This window comes from Herpailurus yagouaroundi, unplaced genomic scaffold (assembly GCF_014898765.1).
Source record: "Herpailurus yagouaroundi ecotype Mexico unplaced genomic scaffold, PumYag 162, whole genome shotgun sequence".
Taxonomy (NCBI): Eukaryota; Metazoa; Chordata; class Mammalia; order Carnivora; family Felidae; genus Herpailurus; species Herpailurus yagouaroundi.
In genome coordinates, this window is record NW_024412403.1 from 2009428 (window position 1) to 2033717 (window position 24290).

At 50.8% G+C, this 24290-nt stretch overlaps 1 protein-coding gene across 2 annotated transcripts in view; it reads left to right on the top strand.

The window, feature by feature from the left end:
* TSPEAR (thrombospondin type laminin G domain and EAR repeats) overlaps positions 1 to 24290 on the top strand; it is a 151093-nt gene that overhangs the window by 78023 nt on the left and 48780 nt on the right. For both annotated transcript variants that reach the window (XM_040483764.1, XM_040483763.1), the window contains exon 2: positions 18096 to 18316. In XM_040483764.1, the coding sequence (XP_040339698.1) occupies positions 18096 to 18316 (221 nt within the window). The remainder of the gene's footprint in view (positions 1 to 18095; positions 18317 to 24290) is intronic.

Genomic DNA, 24290 nt, shown 5'->3' on the forward strand with positions numbered 1-24290 from the left:
TGTCAGTACCTCCTTGGGTACCCCAATAAACTCACTTCGCCAGCTGATCTGCTTCCTTCCATCTGACCCTCAGGGTGCGGGGACCCCAGGGTTTTACCCAGACACGGTCTCTTCCAGCCACAAACATTTCTAGGAACGAGGGACTGAGCAGTCCCAGAGGCGGGCCTAACTCCTGTGGGCAGGGCCACGGGTGGGACTCACGCCCTGGCCCAGGAAGCTCCGTGCCTGTGGGCCCAGTGCCCAGGGCTTCCCAGGATGGTCACCTGCACACGGGTCGTGGCCTGGCCCGTTTCCACCCACTGCCCCATCCGGGCAAACCGGGCCCAGACAAGCAGGCCTGGGGGCTCCAGGCACACAGCCTCTACGGGCCTGGGGTTGCCCTGTGGTCCCCCCGAGGGCTCTACCCATTTAGCAGAAAAGTGATGGAGCGGGGCAGACGGTGCTCCAACCTCTCATGGAAATCGACTAGGTTTGAAACAAAGTATGAGGGTGAGTGGCAGGACTCCCAGGTGGTCCCGGGCCAGACTCTGGGGCCACCATCTGGTAGGTCTAGGCTCCGCCCGGGGGGCTATGAGGGACACGGAGTCATGGTGCAGGGCCCTCCCTGTGAACTGAGGACCCCGTCAGGCCACGATGTACCAAGTGCTGTAGGTGACAGTCCACTCTGATGTCAGGGTGACATTGGCCGCACATGAGGGCACCTGCTGACAAGGGCAGAGATATGCAGGAAGTCACCCACCAGGGTTCCAGAGCTGTTGCAAACCCGGGACTGGAGTCCCCTACCGGTGAAGGATCAGACAGACTTCCACCCTTCCTGAACCCCCCACGGGGACTGGGTGTCGGCCCCCTGCCCCCGTGCTGCTTCCTCTCCCCGCGGCTGTGGCCATGGCCAGAACCCACGAAAGGAGCCGCTGCTGTCCCCAGGACCTCAGTCGCCTTCCCTGAAACCCTGCCACCTTCCACCCCATGCCTCATGCCCCGCCTGCCGCATTTTCCTTGCCCAAACCCTTCTCCCCACTTACCAGTGTTTTGCTAATACTTCCATTAAAATTGCCTTTTTGAGGTGCAATTTACATGTAATCAGATGCACCCTATTTCATTGTTCAGTTTGACGAGTTTTGAGAAAGGTCTTCATCTTGCAGCCTCCACTTGTGTCAAGATTTCCCTCCAAAGGTTTCTTTGTGGCCCTTCCCAGCCACAACCGCTGGCCACAGCCGGGCACCACTGCTCTGCTGTGTTACTAAAGGAGTGCCTTGAGAAGAGACAACACTATGCGTGCCCGGGGTCTGGCTTCCTTTACTTGTCCCTGTGTTGTGGATACTCGCCGTGAATTCCTTTTTAATTGCAGGGTCATGTTTTATTGAATGGATGTGTCACAGTTGTTTGTTTACCCATCGAAGTACATTCGGGGTGTCTCCAGGTGTTTATGATTATGGATGATCCCACTGGAAACACCTGGACTCTGTGTGCTCTCACCTCTCTTGGGTCAATACTGGGGTAGGCTTACTGGGCCCGTGGCCAGGGCAGTGGGCACAGTGATATTTGCATCTCCTGCTGACGGATCTGTGGGGGTAGGTCAGTGGTTCACCTGCCTCTTTCCCATTCGGCGAAGCATCTGTTCAAATCCTCTGCCCATTTTCCATAATTGGATTGTTCGAGTTCTTATTCACTGTTCAACTTAAAAATTTTTTTAAATGTTTGTTTATTCTTTTTTGAGAGAGAGAGACAGAGTGCGAGTGGGGGAGGAGAGACAGGGAAGGAGAGATGATCTGAAGCAAGCTCGTGCACTGTCAGCAGAAAGCCCAACGCGGGTCTGGAACTCACGAACTGAGAGATCATGGCCTGAGCTGAAGTCAGATGCTTGTCTGACTGAATCGCCCAGGCGACCCTTATTAATTGTTAAGTGTTCTTTATGTATTCCAGGTACGATGCATTTGTCATACATGTGTATTGCAAATTCCTCCACCTGTGGCTAGTTTTGCATGTTCTTGACCGTGCTTTTGGAGAGGCTGGCATCTTTAATTTTGATGAAATTCAATGAATTCCTTTTCTTCGGTGGTGCTGAGAAATCTTTGTCTACATGCAGGGTCACGCCGGTTTTGTCCTGTGCGTATTTCTAGAAACTCCATGGCTTTAACTTTTATGTCAAGTTCTATAATCCCTTTCTAGTTAATTTTTGAATGTGCTGTTGGTTGGTGAGCATCATTTGTCGAGAGGACTATCCTTTCGCCATTGAAGTATCCTTGCCAAAAAATCCATTGGCCGTGTGTATGTGTGCGTGTATTTCTGGACGCTGTTCTCTCATCTTCTTCTGCATTTGTCCTTGCACCAACAACACGCTGTCTCCATCAATGGAGCTTCAAATTAAGTCTTGAATTCCAGCACTTAGTCGACCAATTCCTCTTTCCGTTTTCAAAATTGGTTGGCTGGGGCGCCTGGGTGGCACAGTCGGTTAAGCGTCCGACTTCAGCCAGGTCACGATCTCGCGGTCTGTGAGTTCGAGCCCCGCGTCGGGCTCTGGGCTGATGGCTCAGAGCCTGGAGCCTGTTTCCGATTCTGTGTCTCCCTCTCTCTCTGCCCCTCCCCTGTTCATGCTCTGTCTCTCTCTGTCCCAAAAATAAATAAACGTTGAAAAAAAAATTAGAAAAAAAAAACAACAAAATTGGTTGGCTATCCTAGGTCCGTTACATTTCTGTATTGATTTTAGAATATATTTTAGAATCAGCTCATTGCTTTCTAAGGAAGAACTTGCTGGGATTTTTATTGGAATTGCATTAAACTTGTAGGTGAATTTGGAAGGAAGTGATATTTTAACAAAACCAAGTCTTTCAATTTATAAACATAGTATATATTTCCAGTCACTTAGGATGACTTTTTTCCACAATATTTTGTCATTTTTTAGTAGATAGATGTTGTACATATGTTAAGTTTCTCTATCACCTCACTTTGCAATGTTTTAGATAATGGTTTATGTATTACATTTCCAAGTATTCATTGCTAACATGTAGAAATTTAATTAATTTGTGTGTATTTACCTTGTATCCTGTAACCTTGGTAACTACACTTATGAATTCTAATAGCTTTTTTGTATATTCCTTAGGACTGGGCTTGGTATTTTCTTGGTGGGAAGGATCTTAACTATAATTCAGTTACTTCAACTGATAGAGGGCTATTTTGTTTTTCTGTATCTTCTTGTATTCGTATTTATAATTTATTTATTTATTTATTTTTATTTTTTTAAATTTTTTTTTCAACGTTTTTATTTATTTTTGGGACAGAGAGAGACAGAGCATGAACGGGGGAGGGGCAGAGAGAGAGGGAGACACAGAATCGGAAACAGGCTCCAGGCTCTGAGCCATCAGCCCAGAGCCTGACGCGGGGCTCGAACTCACGGACCGCGAGATCGTGACCTGGCTGAAGTCGGACGCTTAACCGACTGCGCCACCCAGGCGCCCCACCGTATTTATAATTTATATCTCTCCAGCTATTTGTCCATTTCACCTCAGTTGTTGAATGTATCAGCATAAAATTGCCTTCTTTTATTGTTCTTTTTAAAAATTCTAATGTTTATTTATTTTTGAGAGAGAGAGAGATACACACAGAGCATGAGCAGGGGAGGGACAGAGAGAGAGGGAGACACAGAATCCGAAGCAGGCTCCAGGCTCTGAGCTGTCAGCACAGAGTCTGACGTGGGGCTCGAACTCATGAACCGCAAGATCATGACCGGAGCTGAAGTGGGACGCTCAACCGACTGGGCCACCCAGGCACCCCTTTTATCATTCTTTTAGTGGCTATAGAATCTCTAGTGATAACCCTTTCTTTATTCCTGATATTGTTAATTTATTTCCTTTTCTTTCTTTCTTTTCTTTTTCTTGACTGGTCAAGGTAGAAATTTATCAATTTTGGTGATCTTTCAAAAAATCAGACTTAGGTTTATTAATTTTGTCTCTTGTTTGTCCATTTTCTATTTGGTAGATTTCTACACTTCTCAATTATTTCCTTCCCTCCACTTATTTTGGGTTCAAATTGTGCTTCTTTTGTAGCTTCTTAAGGTAGAAGCTTAGATAATTATAGACCTTCCTTATTTCCTAATATAAATAAAGCCTACACATTTCCTTCTATATATTGTGTGAGTTGCATTCCATAAAGCTTATTTTTATTTTATTTAAAATATTTCCAATTGTCCATTGTGATTTCTCCTTTGACTCATGGACTATTTTGAAGTTTGTTATTTAATATCCAAATATTTTTCAGTTTTCCAGATATCTTTCTGTTCATGATTTCTGATTTTGTTGTGGTCAAACAGCATTCTCGGTATGATTTCAATCCTATTAAATATACTAAGACTTGTTTTATGGCCCAGCATATGATTTATTTTGGTGAATGTTCTATATACACTTGAAAAAATGTGAACTCTACTGTTGTTGGATGGAATAAATGTCAACAAGGTCATGTTAGTATATATTGTTTCTCAAGTTTTCCATATATTTCTCAATTTCATCAAATTTGGAAGAGTTATTTGGCCATTATCTCTTTAAATATTTTTTGTCTCCCACCACCTGAACTTTTTCTCAGGTACTCCAATTATATGTATGTTAGACCACTTAATATTGTTCCTCAGATCACTGAGGCTCTGTTAATTTAATTTTTTTTCTTACTGTCTTTTGTTTTGGGTAATTTCTCTGATTATGTCTTCTAGGTCAGTAATCTTTACACTGAGTATAAACTCATCCTTTAAATTTTTTATTGTTAATATTATGTTTTCCAGCTCTTGGAGCTCCATTCAGTTCTCTTTTGTACCTTACATTTCTCTCCTCATTGTGTTCATTTTTTCCTTGAAATCCTCGAACATATTTATCGTAGTTGTTTTTACTACCTTGTCTGCTAATTCCATCAACTGTTATTTCTGGGTTTATTTCTATAAACTGTTTTGTCTCTTGATTATGAGTTAGATTTTCCTCTTCTTAATGTTTCTAGCAATTTTTATTGGTTTCTGGATTTCAATTAAATAATGTTGTCATACTGTTGACTGTCATACTTCGTTTCCTTCTTTTAAGGAGTGCTGGGCTTTGTTCTGTCTGGCAGTTACCACCTGTGGGACAGCTTGATAATTGTGATGCTTCTATGCTTGTTTCTACATTTTGTTACGGCAGATCTAGAGAGGCCTTTATTCTCAGGCAGGTTTAGCACAACTATTATGTGATTTCTGGGATTTGTACTGAATGTCTCTGGTACTCAATGAGGTCTCTCCATTGTGGTTTTTGGAACTCCAGTGTCTCTCAGCCTTGCATAAGCTCTGGGAATTGTTCACCTTCGAGCTCCATGGTTATTACTGTCCAGCCTCATGGGGTTCTGAGCTCTAAATGAATGACTTGGTATCGACAGTGGTCTCAGGGGGTTCCCATGGAGCATTTTGCTATATATTTGCCTCTTCTCCTGTGTCTGCCCTCGTAAATTCCCGGTGCCTCAGCCTCCTTGACCCTGATTTCCCCCTCTTCACCTCGACAAAACACAATGCTGATAGCATTCCCCTCCATATACTGTGGCCTAGAGACTCTCTTGGCCCTTGAGCCTGGGCAATCGTAGGGTTCACCCCCTCTGCTTTTCTTCTCCCAGGGATCTGCACTGTCAGTTGTCTAATGTCTAAAAATGGGTTTCTTGTATCCTTTGTCCCATCTTCTACTTATTTAAGGTGGGAGGACAAGTCAGGTCCATCATGACCCAAAGCAAAGCCCCACTCCTTGTTTTTGAGACTTCTGTTTCTTTTCTAGACAATCCCTTGCTTCCCTATTTAACTGCTCAAGATCTTCCCTGACTCTGAAACTGAGTCTGCCTTTTTCACTCTGGGAAATGCTCCAGCTAGACTCAATTCCAAACTGACACATACCTGCTGCCCAGAACTGGAGCATGCAACCAACAGTCTCCCTGTAGAACTCTCATAATGGGTGCTGGAGCCTCAGCCTAACTTTTCTGGGGCTCTGAGCTCCATGCGAAACAGCACCAACCCCACATCCCAACCAAGGTTCAGTGGAGTTCTGTTTGCACATACCCCATGGTAAGTATATCAAGCCCCAATTGAGGGCCCCATATGTGGAAGCAAAATCCAGATTCACAGCTGAGAATTTTGTGGGTAAGAGTGGTCAAGGGAGGCGCTTGGACTTTCATCCTGGCATTGCTGATGGTTTCTAGTGAGTAAATGAACAGAGGGCATTTCTGGGGAGAAATGGGACATGTGTAAAGAGTCTGAAGCCAGTCTGAGAGGCAGAAGCATGTGCTTAGTTATGGGCCTTACAAATTCTCCAGGTTAAATATATTCAATCAGATTCGTCTGTAAAACAGGCTAAGGAAGTGCTTCACCTGGTGATAATGAATTTCACAGATCAGGGTCCGTTCAAGGGCGTGGGAACATTAGGTCTTTATTCCAGGCTCTGAGGATGCAGACAGGGGCATCCCAAAGGTGCTGGTCTCTGTGCCTAGTGAGAAGCACCAGTTATTCAAGGGGGTAGATATGACCTCTAGTCACGGTCTTTGTCTCTTGAGTCATCAACATTTGTATTGTCGCTAAGTTAGAAATTGAAATAATATCTCTTAGTGAATGAAAGACCAATGAAGAGAGTTTTGTTTTTTGTAAACTAATTCTTCATGAGATGAGGCCCCACCCAAATGGCCAATGGAAATGGGTAACAGCGTTGGATATCTTGGTGAGGTTTGCTCCCTGCCTAGCAAATTACTTTCTACACTCAGAGTTGACTTTGGTAAGCACACTGATTGCCTTGATCACGAATGGCCATCTCTGCTGGGCCACGGCAGGGGAGCAGCACTTTATTTTAAAGAAGACTCTCCCCCAGAATTCTCAATCTTTGGATGATCTTTACTCTCTTGTCCCATGTATTACAGTTGGCACACTGAGCTGGTGGCTGAAACCCTGTGTGATGAACATTCTCATCCATCCTGGAACCAGGCTTTCGACATGGCGGGTACTCTGGCATCCCGGACAATCTCTGCCTCTTCTGCGGTCAAGTTGTAGGCAACTCTCAGACACCTTCACTTAAAATCCTTTTTGATTTTATAATCGTTGGAAGAGAATCAGTACTTCCTGCAAGGACTCCAACACATCAGTATTCCAAACATAATTTTTAAAACACGGCTAAAATACCCAGAAATCATGACAGTGTCTTTACGTTCTGACCAATCCACCTGTGCCCCACACATTCAGTGATCAGAATGTGCTTGCCCTTTGCCTTTATTACCAGTCCTTGTAAATATCGTAGGCATGAGTCCTATGAATCTGACCATGGGGAGGACGCAAAAGCCCAGAGAGGTTGAGGAAAATATCTCTGCTCACACAGGATGTAAGCAACAGATTACACCCCTGGGCGGCGATATCAGTGGGGCATGTGAGAGGATTTCAGGCAATACAGAGATGAAAACCCCTAATGCGAGTGTGTGCCAGGTTCTCTGGTTTTCTCTTCACACCCTCCTGGCTTGTGCTGTCCTAGCAGCAGGCTCCCCACACCCTCCCACCCTGGGTGCCAAGATTTTTGAATGTTGGTTCCTTGCAGAACCAGCCACAGCTGTTTTCCTTCCAGAGGTCCTTGCTCCGTTCATAGAACTCAGGAAATTGGCTTGGGAGTTTTTCCCTGTGTTTAGTTCGAGAAAGAAAACTTGGGGGCGGAGTGTGGTTTCTTGTTGTTTTAGCAGGGGTCACCGGGGGCCAGGGTAGAATCCCTGTGTGTTGGGTGCTGGGTCCTAGGTCCTGGTCTGGGGCCGCGGAGTGCCCTGCTGGCTGAGCACAGTCATGTGCCTCTGTGCTTGGCAGCTTATTTGGTTTCTAAATAGCAATGAGTCATGGTTTGTATGTGGCGCTCAGTCGGTCACAGTAACGAAGCACCACAGACCGTGGCTTAAACAACAGATTCGTTCTCTCACCGTTTGGAGGCTGGGGGTCTGAGATCAAGGATCGGCAGGGTTGATTCTTCCTGAGGCCACGAGGGAGAACCTGTCCCGTGCTTTCGCAGCTTCTGGTGTTCGCTGGCAATCTGGGGATTCCTCGGCTTGTAGAAACATCTGCCGATTTCTGCCTGCATCTGCACGCGGCACCCTCCCTGGGTGCCTGTCTGCATCCACATTCGCTCATTTTACAAGGACACCAGGTCGTATTGGATTAGGATCCCTCTCCCCCAATGACCTCAATGTATCTCGATCCTCTACGAAGACCGCCTTTCCAGCTAAGGTCACATCTGCGGGTACCGGAGGTTAGGGCTTCAGCACCCTCCTGGGGACACATTTCCACCCAGAGCGAGCACCTGCTTTGAAGCAGATCCAGAGCCAGAACCTGGGAGGGAAGAAAATGCCGAGCAGGTCTCCTTTCTCGGGGACTCCAGGCTGCAGCAAGTGAAGGACGGGGTGCAGGTAGCACGTGGCATGACAGGCCAGCAGCACACACACATCTGCTTGTCCAGGCGTGGCTGAGCTCACGGGACAATTTTTGGTTTTGTGCAGTTGGCAGAATACTTGTAAAAAGAGGACGGAAGATTTACGGATGCCCCTCGCCCAGCTTCCTCTAGTAACATCTCACATACCCATAGATCGATGACGAGTCTTAGAAGTCAACGTTGGCACGTTACTAGTCACTAGAGGACAGACCCACTTCCCACAAATGTCCCCTCTCTGGTCCGGGACCCCACGCTGCATCTGTAAGGTCTCCCTAGTCTTGTAGGGAAGACTCAGTCTGAGAGTTTCTTGGTCTTTCCTTATCCTTTCTGTCCTGACAGTCTTGAAGAGCCCTGACCAGGTGTCTTGTAGAAATTCAGGGTCGTCCGAGGTTTTGTCACAACTAGACCAAGGTTATTATATTTGGGGAAAGGATCCCACAGTGAAACAAGGGCACATGATGTTGATGTATCTTGTCATGGGGGATATGTTTATATTTCCCTTTGTAATTGATAAATATTTGTGGTGGGGGAGGTTCCATGAAACTTCGCAGATATCGCGTTTGTCCAATGATTTTAGCGTCCCTCTGGGGACTGTGCCTGCAACAAGGTCCCTGTGGTATTCTGATGGTGAGTCTCCACTTCCCCATCCCACCTCCACTTATCAACTGAAATCCTTCTATAAGGAGGAGTTGCCCCTTCTCCTCCACTTATTTACATGTTTTTATTCATTTCAATGTGACTTAGAGAGTTATTTGTTGTATTATTTGAGTTATAATCCAGTATCATCATCATTTATTTTGTTGTCCAAATTGTGCCAGCTTTGACCATTGGGACCTCCTTCATCTGGCTCTTGTACCTTTCAGCACACCTGCAGCTTTCCAACATCTCACTTCTGGTCCCAGCTCATCTCGAATTCTCCCCGTCCCCTCCCTACAACCCACCCCTTCTCCAGGGAGTCCTGCTTCTTTCAGCGGATGATGGCATTTAGAAGCCAAGATCCGGAGCTAGATGGGCTCGTTGATGCTGGGCTCCAGTGGGCCAGGCGAGGAGGTGTGGGTGTGCACACTAGCACATCCCTGGTCTTGGGGGGAGGCGTTCAATATTCATGCCAGTTGGACCGTGGTCGTGGTGGTTTTGTCTAGATTAGCTTTCTCAGGCTATAAAGCTCCCTCTTATCACTGAGAGATTTTATCCTGAATGGATGTTGGGTTTCATGGAATGCTTTTCATGTACCTGTTGAGATGATTGTGTCACTTTCTTTTTTAGTCTCTTCATACAGTGAATTACATTAATTGGTTATTAATGCTTTTTATTGTGATATTTACAGGAAATTGCAAAGCCAGTACAGAGAGGTTCCGTGTACTCACATTAATTGACTTTTGAATTTTGAGCCAGTCTTGAATTCCTAGGTAAACCTCACTTGGTTGTGATGATTGTCTTTTTTATATGTTGCTGGATTTGATGTGCTAACATTTTATCCAGGATTTTCATGTCTGCTGTGGTGAGGATATAGGTCTGTAGTTCTCTTTTATTGCAAGGTCTTCAACTTTGATAGTGCTGCCCTCGCGAAAGGAGTTGGCAAGGGTTCCTCCTCTTCTACTTTCTAGAAAAGATTGTGTAGAGTCAGTGTTTGGTCTTCTTTAAATACCTGGGAGAATTTCCTAAGAAACTGGAGTCTTCTTTAACAGATACAGGACTTTCTGGTCATCTTTCTTCTTTAATGAGTTTCAGGAATTTGTGCCTACTCGGGAATTGGTCCATTTCACACAGGGTGTGAATATATAAGCATAACGTTGTTTGCGGAGGTCCCTCCTTAACCTTTTAATCTGTGGAAAATGGTTGGTAATATCCCTCTTTTGCTCCCGATATTGGTAAGTTATTTCTTCTTGTTTTTTCCCCCTTGTCAGTCTGGCTGGAGGCTTATCAATTTTATTCATCTTCTCAAGGAGGCAGCTTTGATTTCAATTGATTTCCTCTATTTGTCTTGTTTTCACTTCCTCTGAGTTACATTACGTACAATTACATTAACTTATCCTTCTGCATTCAAGTTTCTTAAATCCAAGTTAGTTGGTCGGTCTGATACCCGTCTTCTCGTCTAATGGAGCACTTAGTTCCATAAACTTCCTTCTCCTCTAGCCGCACACTACCGGTCCTCCCTGTGCCAATAGCCCTGATATGTCAGCCCTTTCCGGCTCCGATTCCAGAATCCCTGGGCCCAGTGCACACGTTTGAAGGCTAATAGAATCAAGGAGGAGTCGCACACAACGGGATCGGAAGGCAGGTGAAGCTCCAGGTGCTGAGCGGTTTGGACTTTCCACATCCTGCAGCCTGGGGCCACTGCAGCCGGATTCATCCTCTCATCCTGTTCTCACTTGCCGTGAGAACAAGGCAAGGACGTGAGATAAGGGAACACGGGAAACTGGCTCGATCGCAGAGATAATCTTGCCTGGCGGGGGAGAGCAGTGTTTTTATTACAAAGGTCCCCGGGGGGCAGGGACTGCCCCTTCATGTTCGCCTCTCCCACCTCTCAGCTCCTGGCAGAGGAGATTAGAGGTGGCATCTTGGATCAATAGGGACAAGTTCTGTGGGTGGGGCCCTGCGGGCAGCTGAGCATCCTGTCTCGGGAAGAGCTCAGATCAAACCCGCTTGTCCCCGTGCCAGCCTTGCGGTCTGTGTGATACGTGACCCGTGTTTCGCCTCCTGAATGTCCATGTGTCCACTGAGGCCGGGCAGTTGCTATACCTAATGGACAACACTGGAGAAAAGAGGGAAGAGGAGGTTCCGGGTTGGGGCTGGCAAGTGTGGGTCCAGCAGGTGGACTCGTTCCAGCTGTGTGTGTATTTTTTTCTGTGTCAGCTGATTAAGGCACCCCGGATACCCTATTGCCGATTTATGCAAAGCGGATGTAACACCACGCTGTGTACTAGCCACGTGGGTCTTACTCGGCTCCTGCTTAGCCAGCCCTGGGAGCCTGCCTTCCTGCAGGCAGCTACATCCTCCCACAGAACCCTCCTTGGGTTCAAGGGTACTCAGTGTGCACATTGCCCAAAGGGTCAAGCAGACGGTACAGCAGGGACTGGAGCCTTTGCGCCCAGCTCTCCTGAGACCTGTGTGTCCCAGAGCCTCTGTCATTGGCCCAGCACAGGGCTGACTGCCTCGTGAGGGACAGGCAGTCCGTTTCCAGATCAGTCACTGTGAGGCTGTCCATTTCTGGGGAGCGACTTCTACCTGCCAGGCAGTATTTCCAATCCCTCCTACAGCCCTGCAAGAAAGGGGGATACCATTCCCTATTACTAATGAGGAGACTGAGCCTCTGAAAGGCCAATGGCAGAGGCTCTGGGACACATAGGTCTCAGGAGAGCTGGACGCAAAGGCCCCAGTCCCTGCTGTACCGTCTGCTTGACCCTTTGGGCAACGTGCACACTGAGTACCCTGGAACCCAAGGAGTTAAAGCAGACTTTGGCGGGAGACTGAAGCGGATGAACATGGATTGAAAAGTGTCGATGTGTGCAGAGGGCTTAGCTCTGGCCGGCCACGGGCACTCCGTTATGCCTTTTCGAGGTTATTCTTTGTGTCATCGCTGTTTTGGCACCTCCCTGAAAGTGCAGTGGCCCAACTGCCACACTGCTTTTGCCTTCGCCGGTTTGGGATGTGTCCGTGCTGCAGCCCCAGAGAGCCTCAGGGTCCCGCTCAAAGCCCAGTGTGTCAACCTCTTCCGTATCCCTTGACTTCCTTTAAAACAAGTTAAGAAAAGCAGGTTTGAACACACAAAAGGGACAGGAGGTATTTTCCTATTCCCGCTCCGTCTTTACATTGTTTTCCTATTTCCTTTTTTAACCAGCATAACAGGAGAAAAGTGGTCTTTTATTAGGGTTAATTTGCATTAATCTGACTCCTTATTGACTTGAGTATTTCGTCATATGTGAGCCCTTTGGGTTTCTTCTTTTCTAGGTTGCCTACCTTTGTTTTTGTTGCTGTTGTTGGGGTTTTTTTGGTGAAGATTGTTCCTATGTTTTCCTTGTTGGTTTTCAGGGGCTTCCTGTTCCTTCTGTACCTTTCTTGGTGTGACAGACACCTTTCTTGTTCCGTGCTGGGACTATGGGCTTTGCCCGTGGTGTGACATGAGCAAATGTACCGGCTTCTTTCTAATGGCTCACGTTTATTGAGCTTGTTTGGGGAATCACCTGTACCCCAAAGTCACAGAGATAGCCACCAATCCTCCAACTTGGAACGTTCACCGTCCGCCCTCCTGGGAGGAGGAGGGAGGGACGTCCTGGGAGGGACGACTACATGTCCTGTTCAGGGAGGAGTTCAGCCTGGTTTTCTCCCCACAGACACCCAGCCTTGCCATCACCCTCTCTTGAATGCCCTTCCCTCCCCGCTGATCCACGCGGACTACTGACCCATGGGCATTTGAATTCTCCATCTCTTGTCTGCATGGGTCCACCTGCCTCTTCTTAGGCCCAAATTGGCCTGATTTGTGATGATGGCTATACAGTCAGTCTTACTGTCCCACAGAGCAACAACTTATAATACCCCAACCTAAATTCCTGGAAATAAACTTCTCCTGGGCTCTGGGCACACAATTTAAATCAATGAAATCCCCAGAGTAAGGGGGACTTTCTTGGCCATTGAGTTCTGCCTCCTTTCCCGCCGCAGTGGGGGAGCCCCCCTTCTTGGAGGCCATCTAGGGTGTCAGGGTCCAGCTGGCTGAGGCGCTGTGGCCCACACCTGCACTGCCAGCCGACGCAGGTGGCCTCTCCCGAATAACCTGGGTCTTGACGGGCTCCAGTATAGAAAGCCCTCCCAGGAAACAGTTCTGGAGCGTGAAGGGCCTGGCTCCGGGCCAGAAATCCTATGCGTGACCTATCAGCCCAGCCGCAGTCAATCACGAAGGCTTCACCCGGCGGGCGGCACGAGAAAGCCCCGCCACACACCGGGATTGGGACACAGCCAGGGCACTGCCATCCTGGGGAACCTGCAGCAGAGACCCAGGCCCGCCAGCCATGCTCCGACGTACGTGTGCATTTCTAGCCCTGGCGCCGCCATCAGAGGCCTCCTCGTGGGATGCCTGGAAGCCCCGCCCCAGTACCCGGTGCTTCATGCCCAACCCTCCCTCCCGCTCCTCCCCACTCCAGGACTCCTCGAACCACGGGAGGCTTTCATCCTGGGCTCCTGGGCATGACCCCCACCACATGCCTTTCCCTGGGGGGGGGGGGGGGGGCGCGCAGTCCGTGCTTCCTCTGGTTTTAGCCTCTTGCTCAGACTACCGCAGTGAGTGATGACAGCCTTCACTGCTTCCTCCGCTTTGCCTTGCTGCTGTTACCGGCTCACCCACCCAGTGGCTCAGCTGGGTCCCGGACGGGGGACGCCCCCACCTTCCCATCTTACAGATGAGAAAACCGAGGCTCTGAGAGTTTCAGTTTCAGTGAGTTAGTTGTGGGACGACTCTTAAGATCTAGAGGCTCGTTTAGGACCTACGTGTGGCCGGTTTTGAGTTCATGTATTCGTGGCTACCACCCCTAAATTGTAAGCACCCTGAGGACAAGTACCCCTGAAGCTGCGCTTTCAAGAAGCCTCTGTAGAGTAAAGGAAGACCCCCTAAATGAGAAGTAGCAGGGGCTGTTTCTTCCAAGCTGACTGTGACAGGGGACCCCACCAGCACCGGGTTTGGCAGACTCCGAGCCGGGGAGGGAGGGAAGTCATAGGGGTAGAAGAGAGGCTCTGGGCAGCCCAGAGACCGTGGGGTGGGGAAGCTGCAGGCAGCCAAGGCGAAGCCCGGCCTCCGACATGAGCGGTTAGGGGTTGAGGGAGGGGGTCAGTCGTCCGCCAAGTCCCGGTTCCTTTGGGCCGACGGCTTCGGGGCTGGCTGCTGTGGATGCCGGGAGTTGGGGTCCTGTGGCCATGAGCACGTAGCGTGGTCACGGTGGGCACGCGGCTGGGTACGGTCGGCACGCGGCAGGGTCAAGGTCGGCACGTGACGTGGTCGCGGCCCGCACGCGCAGGCAGCCTCCAGGCGGAGGAGGGCGCTGCGGTGCGTGTGTGTCCTGCTGGTTAGAACTAACTTGCCGAGCGTCTCCGTGTGCGTCTGAGTGTCCTGCGGTGGCTCTGCCTCTTGTAGACTCGGTCACCCCTCCTCCCTGCCTCCAGCGGGAACACCTCCAGGGAGGCAGGAACTCCCCGCCCGCGAGTGCAGACGGCACGCGGGGCGGGGGTGGAGACCCGGAGGCCGCGGACCGAGCGTGTGTCGCGGCGGAGCCTGCGCGTCTGCATGGCAGTGGGGGGAGGGGGCCCAGGAAGAGGTTCTTTAGCCAAACAACGGAGGGAGGGAAGGGCTCGCGGGGGGATCAGCCAGATTCGGGGCTCCCCGTGCTGCTGACGCACCCTGATTGCCTGTGTCCGGGGTGCAGCCGGGCCGAGGCCCGTCCTGGGTGCTGGCGGCCTGCCTGGTGGCAGACGCGCGTGTCCTGAACGAGGGGCCAGAGCCTGGTGGGGCCTCGGCCTAAACCGGCCGGCCGGGCCGTGCACCCAGCGTCTCTCGGCGTTTTGGGGGGTGACTGTGGGGCACAGTGTTTCCTTAGAGCCTCACACCCCCCAGGGGCCCCACCCCGACACACCCCCAGAGGACTTGGAGTCCGACCCTGGTGCCCCTCCTGCCCCAGGCCTCGTCAGGCTTTGGTCCCGGAGCCCAGGCTCACCCCCACCCCTGAGATGCCAGTCTCCTCCCTACAGTCGGTCTGGGACCCTGCCCCCCCCCAAAGCTGCCTCAGGGGTAACCCCTGCCCTTGGCGTGCAGACCCTTGAGGGACACAGACCCTTCTCCAGGAGGGAGTTCTAGCGCCGCTCTTTCCAAGAAGCCCATGGTCTCCCGGCTCTCCACGTGCCATTTGTAACACGGGAACAATAGTGACAATGCTGATATACCCGCCCCTCCTCACAGCGCCCCCCAGAGGCACCCGTCATTGTCCTCCCGACCCAGTTCAGGCCCCTCTCGCGCCCCACTGGCCTCCACGCACCGTGCACAGCTTCCTCCTGACCAGCCACCGGCAGGGATCTGACGGTGAAACCCATGGGGGGGTGGGGGGCGTGGAGGGGGTGGAGGGGGCAGGTGTGATCTGGGTCGTGCTCCACGCTCCTGGGCAGCGTGGGCAGGTCCATGGTCCCCACTGCAGTGGCTGCTCCGGGCTCCCCTCCTGTGAGCCCCGGGGGCACAGCCCTGCTCGGTGTCCTGCTGGGGGCATTAGGGAGCCGGAGTCTCCGTACTGGGGTGCCCATCGTTCTGCGCCCTCCGCCTGGCCCCCAAGTCCCGATGGCACTCAGTGCTGCAACTCAGCAGCGCTTGGGACCCGTCTTCCCCGACTCTGGACCACACGCTCACGGCTCGCTGTCTCGTCATTTCTTCTTTGCACCTGGTGCCTGTCCTCTGAACTCCTGTTTCAGACTTTGCTTCTTAGGTCCCTCTGATCCGAGGGGGGGAAATGTGCCCTATCCTCACGGGTCCTGGTCCCAGGCCACCTGGCTGCTCAGCCCTGCAGGGGGTGGCCTCTGACGGGGCTGCTGGCCCAGGGCGGGGGCAGGGTTTGCGAGCTCAGCCTGCCCTGTCCTCAGAAGGGGGTCCAACTAGGGAACAGCAAAGCCCCTCTCAGATGCATCAGTCGCCACCCACCATTCTCGCTGGTGCTGCCTCCAGACTCTGCTTCTCACAGAAATGGGGAGTCGTGATCATGTCGTCCCCCAACAGGCTGGAAGTGACCCCAGACCCCCACCCCCCCTGAGCCACAGCCCTTGCTTCAAGGAGGATCACTGGTTCAGCCCCTAAGGGAGGGTGTCCCTGGGTTTTCTGGATTATTCTGTGGGCTGCCTGAGAACTGTAGATGTACGTCTGCCCCGGCTGCTGGGGTCTGGTCCGGTGTGACTGCGGTGGGTGGCCATGTGACTCAGGAGAGGGAGTGATGTTCCCCAGCCTCGCTGGGAAGGAGCTCTCCACTCTGACTGGTCACCTGGTGTCCTCACCCATGTTCAGAGAGCAGACAGAGGGATGGGTGCCCTTCCTCTGCACCCTGATCAAGGCCTTCGAGGTTTTTCCAGGCACAGGGAATCGGTCACGTCCTCTGTGCGACACCAGCCTGGGCCAGTTGTGCATGAGGTGGACGTAGCCCGCAGGGGCGCCTGGAAGCTGGCAACCGTCCCCAAATATTAGCCGTCTGTCCCTGCCAGTGGGGACTGGGCTCGGAACCCGTACAACAGGAAAGGTGTGCCGAGTGCCCGTGAGGACAGAGCCAGCCAGAGGGGCGGCAGTCACCGCTGAAGTTTTCTGGGTTTTGTTGGTGACGGCGACCCTGCTCTGAAGAGCTGTTCCCCTGGTAAACCAGAGGACCGGTCAGTGACGGCCGAACGTCCGTCTACTTGGAGCCAGCCACGAACCCAAAGTGGCGCTGTGTGCTCACGGGAGGCGGTCCGGGTTCCTGGGCCCAGCACCTGCTACAAACTACTCTTGCCACTGTTTCTCTGCCCACGCCCTCACCATGAGCGGCGGACACAGCCTGTGTCCCTCGAGGCTCTCAGCCTGTGGCGGCAGGCACAACCCATGTTCAAGACCCTCTGCAGGGTACCCCGCTTTCCCTGGCCAGTTCACATCAGTGTGGCAGACATTTATCCAGCAACGACGATAGGCCAGGGGCCGGCCACACGCTTCTGGGGAAATGGAGGTACCACAGTGTCCGTCCTGGACAGGCCTTGCACTTGGGAGAGGACACAGGTCACTATGTCCCAGACCAATGCAAGCGGGTGTATGCCGTGGGCCTCGCCAGGCTGCGACGGCACAGAAAGCCCTTCAAGACCCCGGTCATGGGGCTTCCTGTCCCAGGGAAGCTTCTCCCTCCTGGAAGGACACTGAATCAAGGGACCATGGCTCCTGTAGGGAGGGAGGGAGGGACACCTGTGACAGACCACACTGGACCTCAGGTCAGCCTCCACTGTCATTGCCCGCTGACCTCACGTGGCCGGGTCGGGAAGGGTCCGGGCGGCAGCCACGGGCTCTACTCCAAGCCGGCACCTCCTTTCTGGAGGCCGGGCCCTGTGAGTTGGTCCAGAAACAGCCTCTCTGGGCACAGGTGCCCCCCTCCGGGCTCCTCATTTTCCTTTCCCATCATCTGGCCTCAGCTGAGGCAGGCCAGCCCCTCAGCTGTGTTTCTGACGACCTTGAGCTGTAGGACGGAGGCTCTCCGGGAGCATGTCTGCCCTCTGCAGGCTGTGTGAGGAGCAGTGCCCGTCCCATGGCGGCCCTACCTTCCACAGCACGCGGGGACACGAGTCACGGAGCCCCGCTGAGGCCACAGGAAATGCCATGCTCCACGTTCCAGGGTCCCTGAACTCCTGAAGCCCAGCCCCCGAGGGGACTCGTCCGTCCTCTGTCCCCTGGCTCGCCCAGCACAGGGCTCGGCTCTCAACTGGGAAACAGTGGCGCCACGGGATGTGCTCCGGGGTTTGGCGGAGGGGGGAGGGGTCGCCGCAGACTCAACTGCCGTCTTAACCCTCGGGGCCTCAGTTTCCCCACTGGTTCAAGGGGAAACTCGTAGGGGCCCCATGAGGGTTCAGAGCCTGCCGCGCCAGGCACCCCGTCAGCACCCGCGTAACCCACGTGTGGTTTCCCTGACACAGACCTGCGCCCCCTGGACATCCTGGCAGAGGCCCTCCCTCCAAATGGCGCTGCGGGCGAAATCAGGGTGACACAGGCGAATGGCGTGCGAGGACTCCAGCTCTCGGCCGCCGCCCCCCACGCCATGAGCTTCCCCGCATCGAGGATTTTCTTCCAATGCGACCTCTTCCCTGAAGAATTTTCGATCGTCATAACCTTGAAAGTTCCCAATCTTCCCCCTAAGGTCAGTGATGCTTTTTACTCATGTTCCTTTGTGATGTCCTCACTGCCCCCGCGTACAGCGGGCACGGCCACTCCAGACTGTGGCCAGGCTCCAGCCAGAGGCTCCTACGGTATCTGTAGGGTCAAGAGTGGCCGGACTCGGTAGGTAGTGAGGTCCCCGTCACAGTGTGTGTGCAAGCAGAACCTGAGGCACCGTTTGCTGGGAATTCGTACCGGTAATTCCTGCAATGGAAATTTTTCTGGTGGGCTGAACCGTCGAAGGCTAGGGATGATGCTTAGAGTTTTTACTTTGCTGTCTCTTCACGGGAAATGTAGACAATAAAACGGTAAGGACAGGCCCTTTTGGACGTGGTTACCTGCGATCTGCGGTTTCATCCACCTCAGATCCAGCTAATATTCCCATCCCCCCACCAGGCTGGAAGCCCCCCAAGGTGAGGCCCCCAGGGGCCCGTTGCTGCTTCCCCATGGGGCCCAGGACAGTGCACTTCATAGGTGTGTGACCAGGTCAGAGTCCTCAGTTAGGAAAGGAGGGCCCTTCCACCCCCGGTCACAGTCCTTGTTGGCTTGTGCTGTGGAAGGCGACACTCCCCGATGCGTCAGTGACATCTGCTCACGAAAGCCCCTCTCTTTCCTGCCGTCAAGCCTGCCGAGTTTTCTACTCCATTCACTGCATTTTCCCCTTTCTATAATTTCTGTTTTCTTCTGCTTTACATAAATTCCACTTCTCGGTGTAAAGCCTCTGTCTTGTCAGCTACTGTCCTGAACACGAGTCCAATAGTTGGACGCAAGGACTCTACTCTGGACGACTCTGACGTGTGTACCGCCCACGGACTGGCTGTGCTGTCCGCTTCATCTCTTACTTCCTGCTGTGCTCAGTGATTATTTCTTCGGGTAAAACTTGTGTTGCAGAAACGTCTTTTATCCTAGTGCTTCTACATAGGGGATTAAGTACAGCATGTGGTGAACACGTCCTATCACCGAGATAGCGCTACCCAGGGGACTCAAATTACATCACTCCGGGAAGCAGCTTTTATACAAGTGGCTTTCTTTATGTTGTATTTTTGAGAGAGGGAGGGAGGGAGCAGGGGAGGGGCAGGGAGAGAGAGGGAGAGAGAGAATCCCAAGCAGGCTCCGCAGCAGGGCTAGAACCCACAAACCTGTGAGATTATGACCCGAACACGAGTCGAAATCAAGAGTCAGACGCTTAACCAACTGAGCCACCCAGGCGACCCAGGTCTTCTCATCCTTAAACGGGGGTGTTTTCCCACGGATTTATTTTTTCTTTAATGCAACAAAATGATGTTCTACAGCCTCTAGAGTACCAGTCTGACAGTTATTTTGTTCCTAAGGATTTGTTCACCTAACGTATATAATTTCTCGGCACACAGTTGTTCATAGCATTTCTCTGTAATCCTCTTTGTTTCTGTAAAGGCTGACGGCACTGTTCTCTCTTTCATTTCTGATTCTCACCATCTGAGTCTTCTCTCTCTCTGTCTCTCCGTCTGTCTCTCTCTCCCTGATCAATGTAGCTGAAGGATTGTCAATTTTATTGATCTTTTCAAAGAACCAGTTTTATTGGCTGTATTATTTTTCCATTCTCTGTTTAACTTATTTATGGTCTGATCTTTATCATTTCCTTCCTTCTGCTTGTCTGCCATGTCTTAAAGTGGAATATAGCAACTTACAGCTGTAAATCTCTAAGAAGCTGCATCCTGTAAGTTCTAGTATTTCGATCTTCACTTTCATTCATTTAAAAGTATTTTTTTAATTTTTAAAAATTTTTAAATTTATTTTTGAAAAAGAGAGTGAGAGATCACAAGCAGGGAGGGGGGAGAAAGAGGGAGACACAGAATCTGAAGCAGGCTCCAGGCTCTGAGCTATCAGCACAGAGCCCGATGCAGGGCTCGAACCCACAAACCATGAGATCATGACCTGAACTGAAGTCGGACGCTCAACCTTCTGAGCCACCCAGGTGCCCCTAAAAGTATTTTATGATTTCCCTTTTCAATTCTTCTTTGACATTTTGGTTATTTAGGAGTGTATTGTTTAGTGTCCACATATTTATGAATTCCCCCAATTTCTTTTCTGTTACTAATTTCTAATTTCATTCCCCTGTGGTCAGAGAACATACTTTGCATTTTTGTATCCATTTTAACGTACTGGCATTTGTTTATGGCCTAGCCTGTGCTCTGTCCTATTGGATGTGCCATGTGCGTTACTGAAGGACGTACATTCTGCTGTTGTTGGTTGGGGTGTGCTACAGATGTCCATTAGGTCTTGCTAGTTTACAGCACTCTTCATGTCCTTGGTGATCTTCTCTCCAGTTGTTCTTTCCATTGTTGAAATTGGGATATTGAGGTCTTCAACTAATGTTGTTGAATGGTCTATTTTTTTCCTTTATGTGTGTCAGCTTTTGCTTTGTCTATTTTGGTACTCAGTTATTATTTGCATATGTGTTTATAATTGTTACATGTTCCTCATGGATTGACCTTTTTATCATTATAAAATATCCCTCTTTGTCTCTAGTAACAATTTTTGTTTTAAAGTCTACTTTATCTGATGTTAGTAAATATTAATATTTTCTTGTGGCTGCTGTTTGCATATGTTTTTCCTATCCTTTTACTTCCAGTCTAGCTGTATCTTTGACTCTAAAGTGTGTCTCCTATAATGAGTATATAGTTGAATCTCAATTTTATCCAGTCTAACAATCTTCCCCTTGATTGTATTATTTAATTCATTCACAATTGATGTTATTATTGATCCTCGTTATTCATGGATTTGGCGTTTGCAACTTCAGCTACTCACTAAAATTGATCTGTAATCTCAAAGTCAATTCTCACAGTGCTTTCACAGTGTTTCATGGATGTGCATTGAGCAGCAAAACATTGGGTGTCCCCACACACAGGTTCCCAGTGGAGGTCAAACAGGTGTCTTGTGCTGTCTATTTAGTGCCACATTTTCCATGATCCCGTGCTTCTTTTGGTGATGTCACTGCTTGGCATGGCCTCATTATGCAAGAAGGCTGCGATGTGCCTCATGGAGAAAATACATGTGTTAAATGAGCTTCCTTTGGGTGTGAGTTATGTTGCAATTGGAGGTGAGTTCAGAGAATCAGCAATGAATGCTAGATATTCACTGTGAAATAATAATGTATGTTGAGATATATAATATGATATATATATATAGAATATGTGTATAATAAAATATATGTGTCTCTGTCCCTGGTTCTTGCTAATATTTGGTCTTTGACCTCAGTTCCTGACACAGAGCTCCTAAATGCCTTGGGACTTCCTGGGTGGTAGGAATGATTTCTGTTCTAATGAGGTGATTGACTCTGGGTTAGCTTCAGGATGGGGGCTACTCACCAGAACGACCAAGCTTTGGTTAGAAGCTTCATGCTGTAGGCTCCATTCCCATCCTCAGGAAAGGGGAGAGTGGCTAGAAACTTAGTTAATGACAGATCGTGCCTGCATGAGGAAGCCTCTGTAGAAATCCCAACGTGCAGAATTCTGAGAACTTCCAGTCTGGTGAATGTGTCCATGTGCTGAGGAGGGTGGCGCACCCAACTCCACAGGAGAGAAGCTCCTGTACTCGCCGCCCCCCGCCACAGGCCTCGCCTTGCGCATCCCTCCATGCGGCTGTTTATCTGTATCCTTTAAAATAACCTTTGGGGGCGCCTGGGTGGCACAGTCGGTTAAGCGTCCGACTTCAGCCAGGTCACGATCTCGCGGTCTGGGAGTTCGAGCCCCGCGTCAGGCTCTGGGCTGATGGCTCAGAGCCTGGAGCCTGTTTCCGATTCTGTGTCTCCCTCTCTCTCTGCCCCTCCCCCATTCATGCTCTGTCTCTCTCTGTCCCAAAAATAAATAAACGTTTGAAAAAAAAATTAAAAAAAAAAAATAAATAAATAAAATAACCTTTGTAACAAATCAGCAATAGAGCTCATCTATTTCCCTAGCAAAGTAATAACCCCGAGGGGGAGGTCACAGGAACCTCCATTCTGTAGCCAAGTCAGGCAGACGTTGTGGGTAACTGGGCACCTACTACCGGTGGCTGGCCTCTGAAGTGGGGGCAGTCTCGTGGCCCGCACCCTTAACCTGGGGTCTGCGCTAGCGCTGGGGAGTGTCAGAATGGAACTTAATCATGGGGCACCCACGCAGCTGGCGTCAGGAGCGTTATGTGCGGGTGAAGGGAGACGCTGTGTTTTTTCCTGGACACACATGAAACGGGGTTCTGTATCGATCGGTTGATGAAAATGAGACCAGGGGCTCACAGGAACCTGACTCTAGTCCCCCAGGAGCCAAGCGTCAACATTTTGCTAATCCAGCGTGAGTGGCGATTTTCCATCACGTGACCGCCGCCCGCGGGGAGAACCAGCCGCAGCTGGAGGGAGCACCTGCTACCACCCGTTCCTCTCCCTCTGCGTCTCACATCGCCCGCCTGCGTTCCTCTCGTCCTCCGTTGGCGCGTTCCTGTGCACCTAGTGAATGTTTTCTCAGGCGCCTTTTTTATTTAATGATTTTTCACTTTAAAGAAAAGTTTTTCCTAGTGTTTGCTCTCTAGGGCTTACGCGTGTTTATTTTACCTTAGCCGAATTAGCTTCTGATTTATACCAGCTCCACTCCCGTGACATAAAAACATTCTCCTTTTCATACAGGACGCTGTCCCTTCTTGTCCCTTTCGTATGGGATGCTGTCCCTTCTTGTCCCCTTTCATGGTCTTGCTGTTAACACACACTCCATCGGTCCATGTAAAAAACCCAATAATGTATTGTAATTATTACCTAATGCCTTTTATGACTTCGAAGAAGCTGAGAGAAGAAAGGAAAACAAGATGAAATGCAAGGCTTTTGCTCTCCTGGCCTTTTCATCATTTCTGGTTCTCTTCCCATTTTCCTGTGGATCCACGTTGCCATCGGCACCCTCGCCGCGACGTGTCTGTCTGCGGGTCTTTTGTGCGTAACTTATTTGAGTGCGTTGAGCCTCCTGGATGTGTAGATTAAAGTTTTTCAATAGATTCGGTAAGTTTTAAGCCACTATTTCTTTGAGATAATAACGTTTGTCCACTGAGGGCTGACTGGCAGAGCCCCCAGTCCCATCCATCAGGGGTCAGTGAGGCTTTAAACCCTGAAGCCCCCTGGGCCCCAACAAGCCCCCGCCGGAGGCCTGCAGCTTAGAGTACCATGGCCGAGTGTCCACGAGGACGTGAGGGGCCACGTAGGGTGTTATGTGCTCACTAGGTCTCAGGTGTGGAAGCAAGCATGGGGAATGAAGCGATGAAGTAGACACATCGCCCCTCACGGTCATTCGTACGGTGCTAGCCCACACCTGTGACCCTGGCCCCTTCTGTGAGCCAGTCTCTGCCCCCAGGACACTTTGTCCTCACACCTGCCCCAGGACTCCCTCCCGGGAGAGCGAGTCCAATCTACGCCCACTGCAACCAGCGGCATCACCCCACACGGTGCATCCTGCCCCGTGGCCAGGCCGGCTGAGCATCGTCAGACCTGTCCTCAGCTGGGCCACCCTCCCTTGGCTCAGAGCTCAGATTCCAGGACTGCCCCCCTCCTCGTCCCTGCCCTTGGAGACAAGGTCTGTTTACACGGGCAGTCCCCCATGAGATGGAGCCCAGGCTGTCGCTTCCAGAAAATCTCCTGATTGCTACAGTCTCCGCAAAAGCATCAAAGCATCTCTGCTGTGTCTCCTCCGGGATGAACGCAGGTCAGGATGGCCTGAGGTCCACTCAAGAGGCTCACAAGCCAGCAGCTTTTGGACTGGGAAGCAGCATAGTGAGCACTCAGCAGAACACCAAACACCAACAAGGAAGGGGAGCTTCACTCAGCCTGCTGCTGGGACAACACACAGCCGGGAGGTATAAAAGCCGACAGACAGCCGGAGCTCCTCACACACACACACACACACACACACACACACGCACACCCACTCCCTCCTCCAGCCCCACCGCCCCCGCCATGGCCGCGT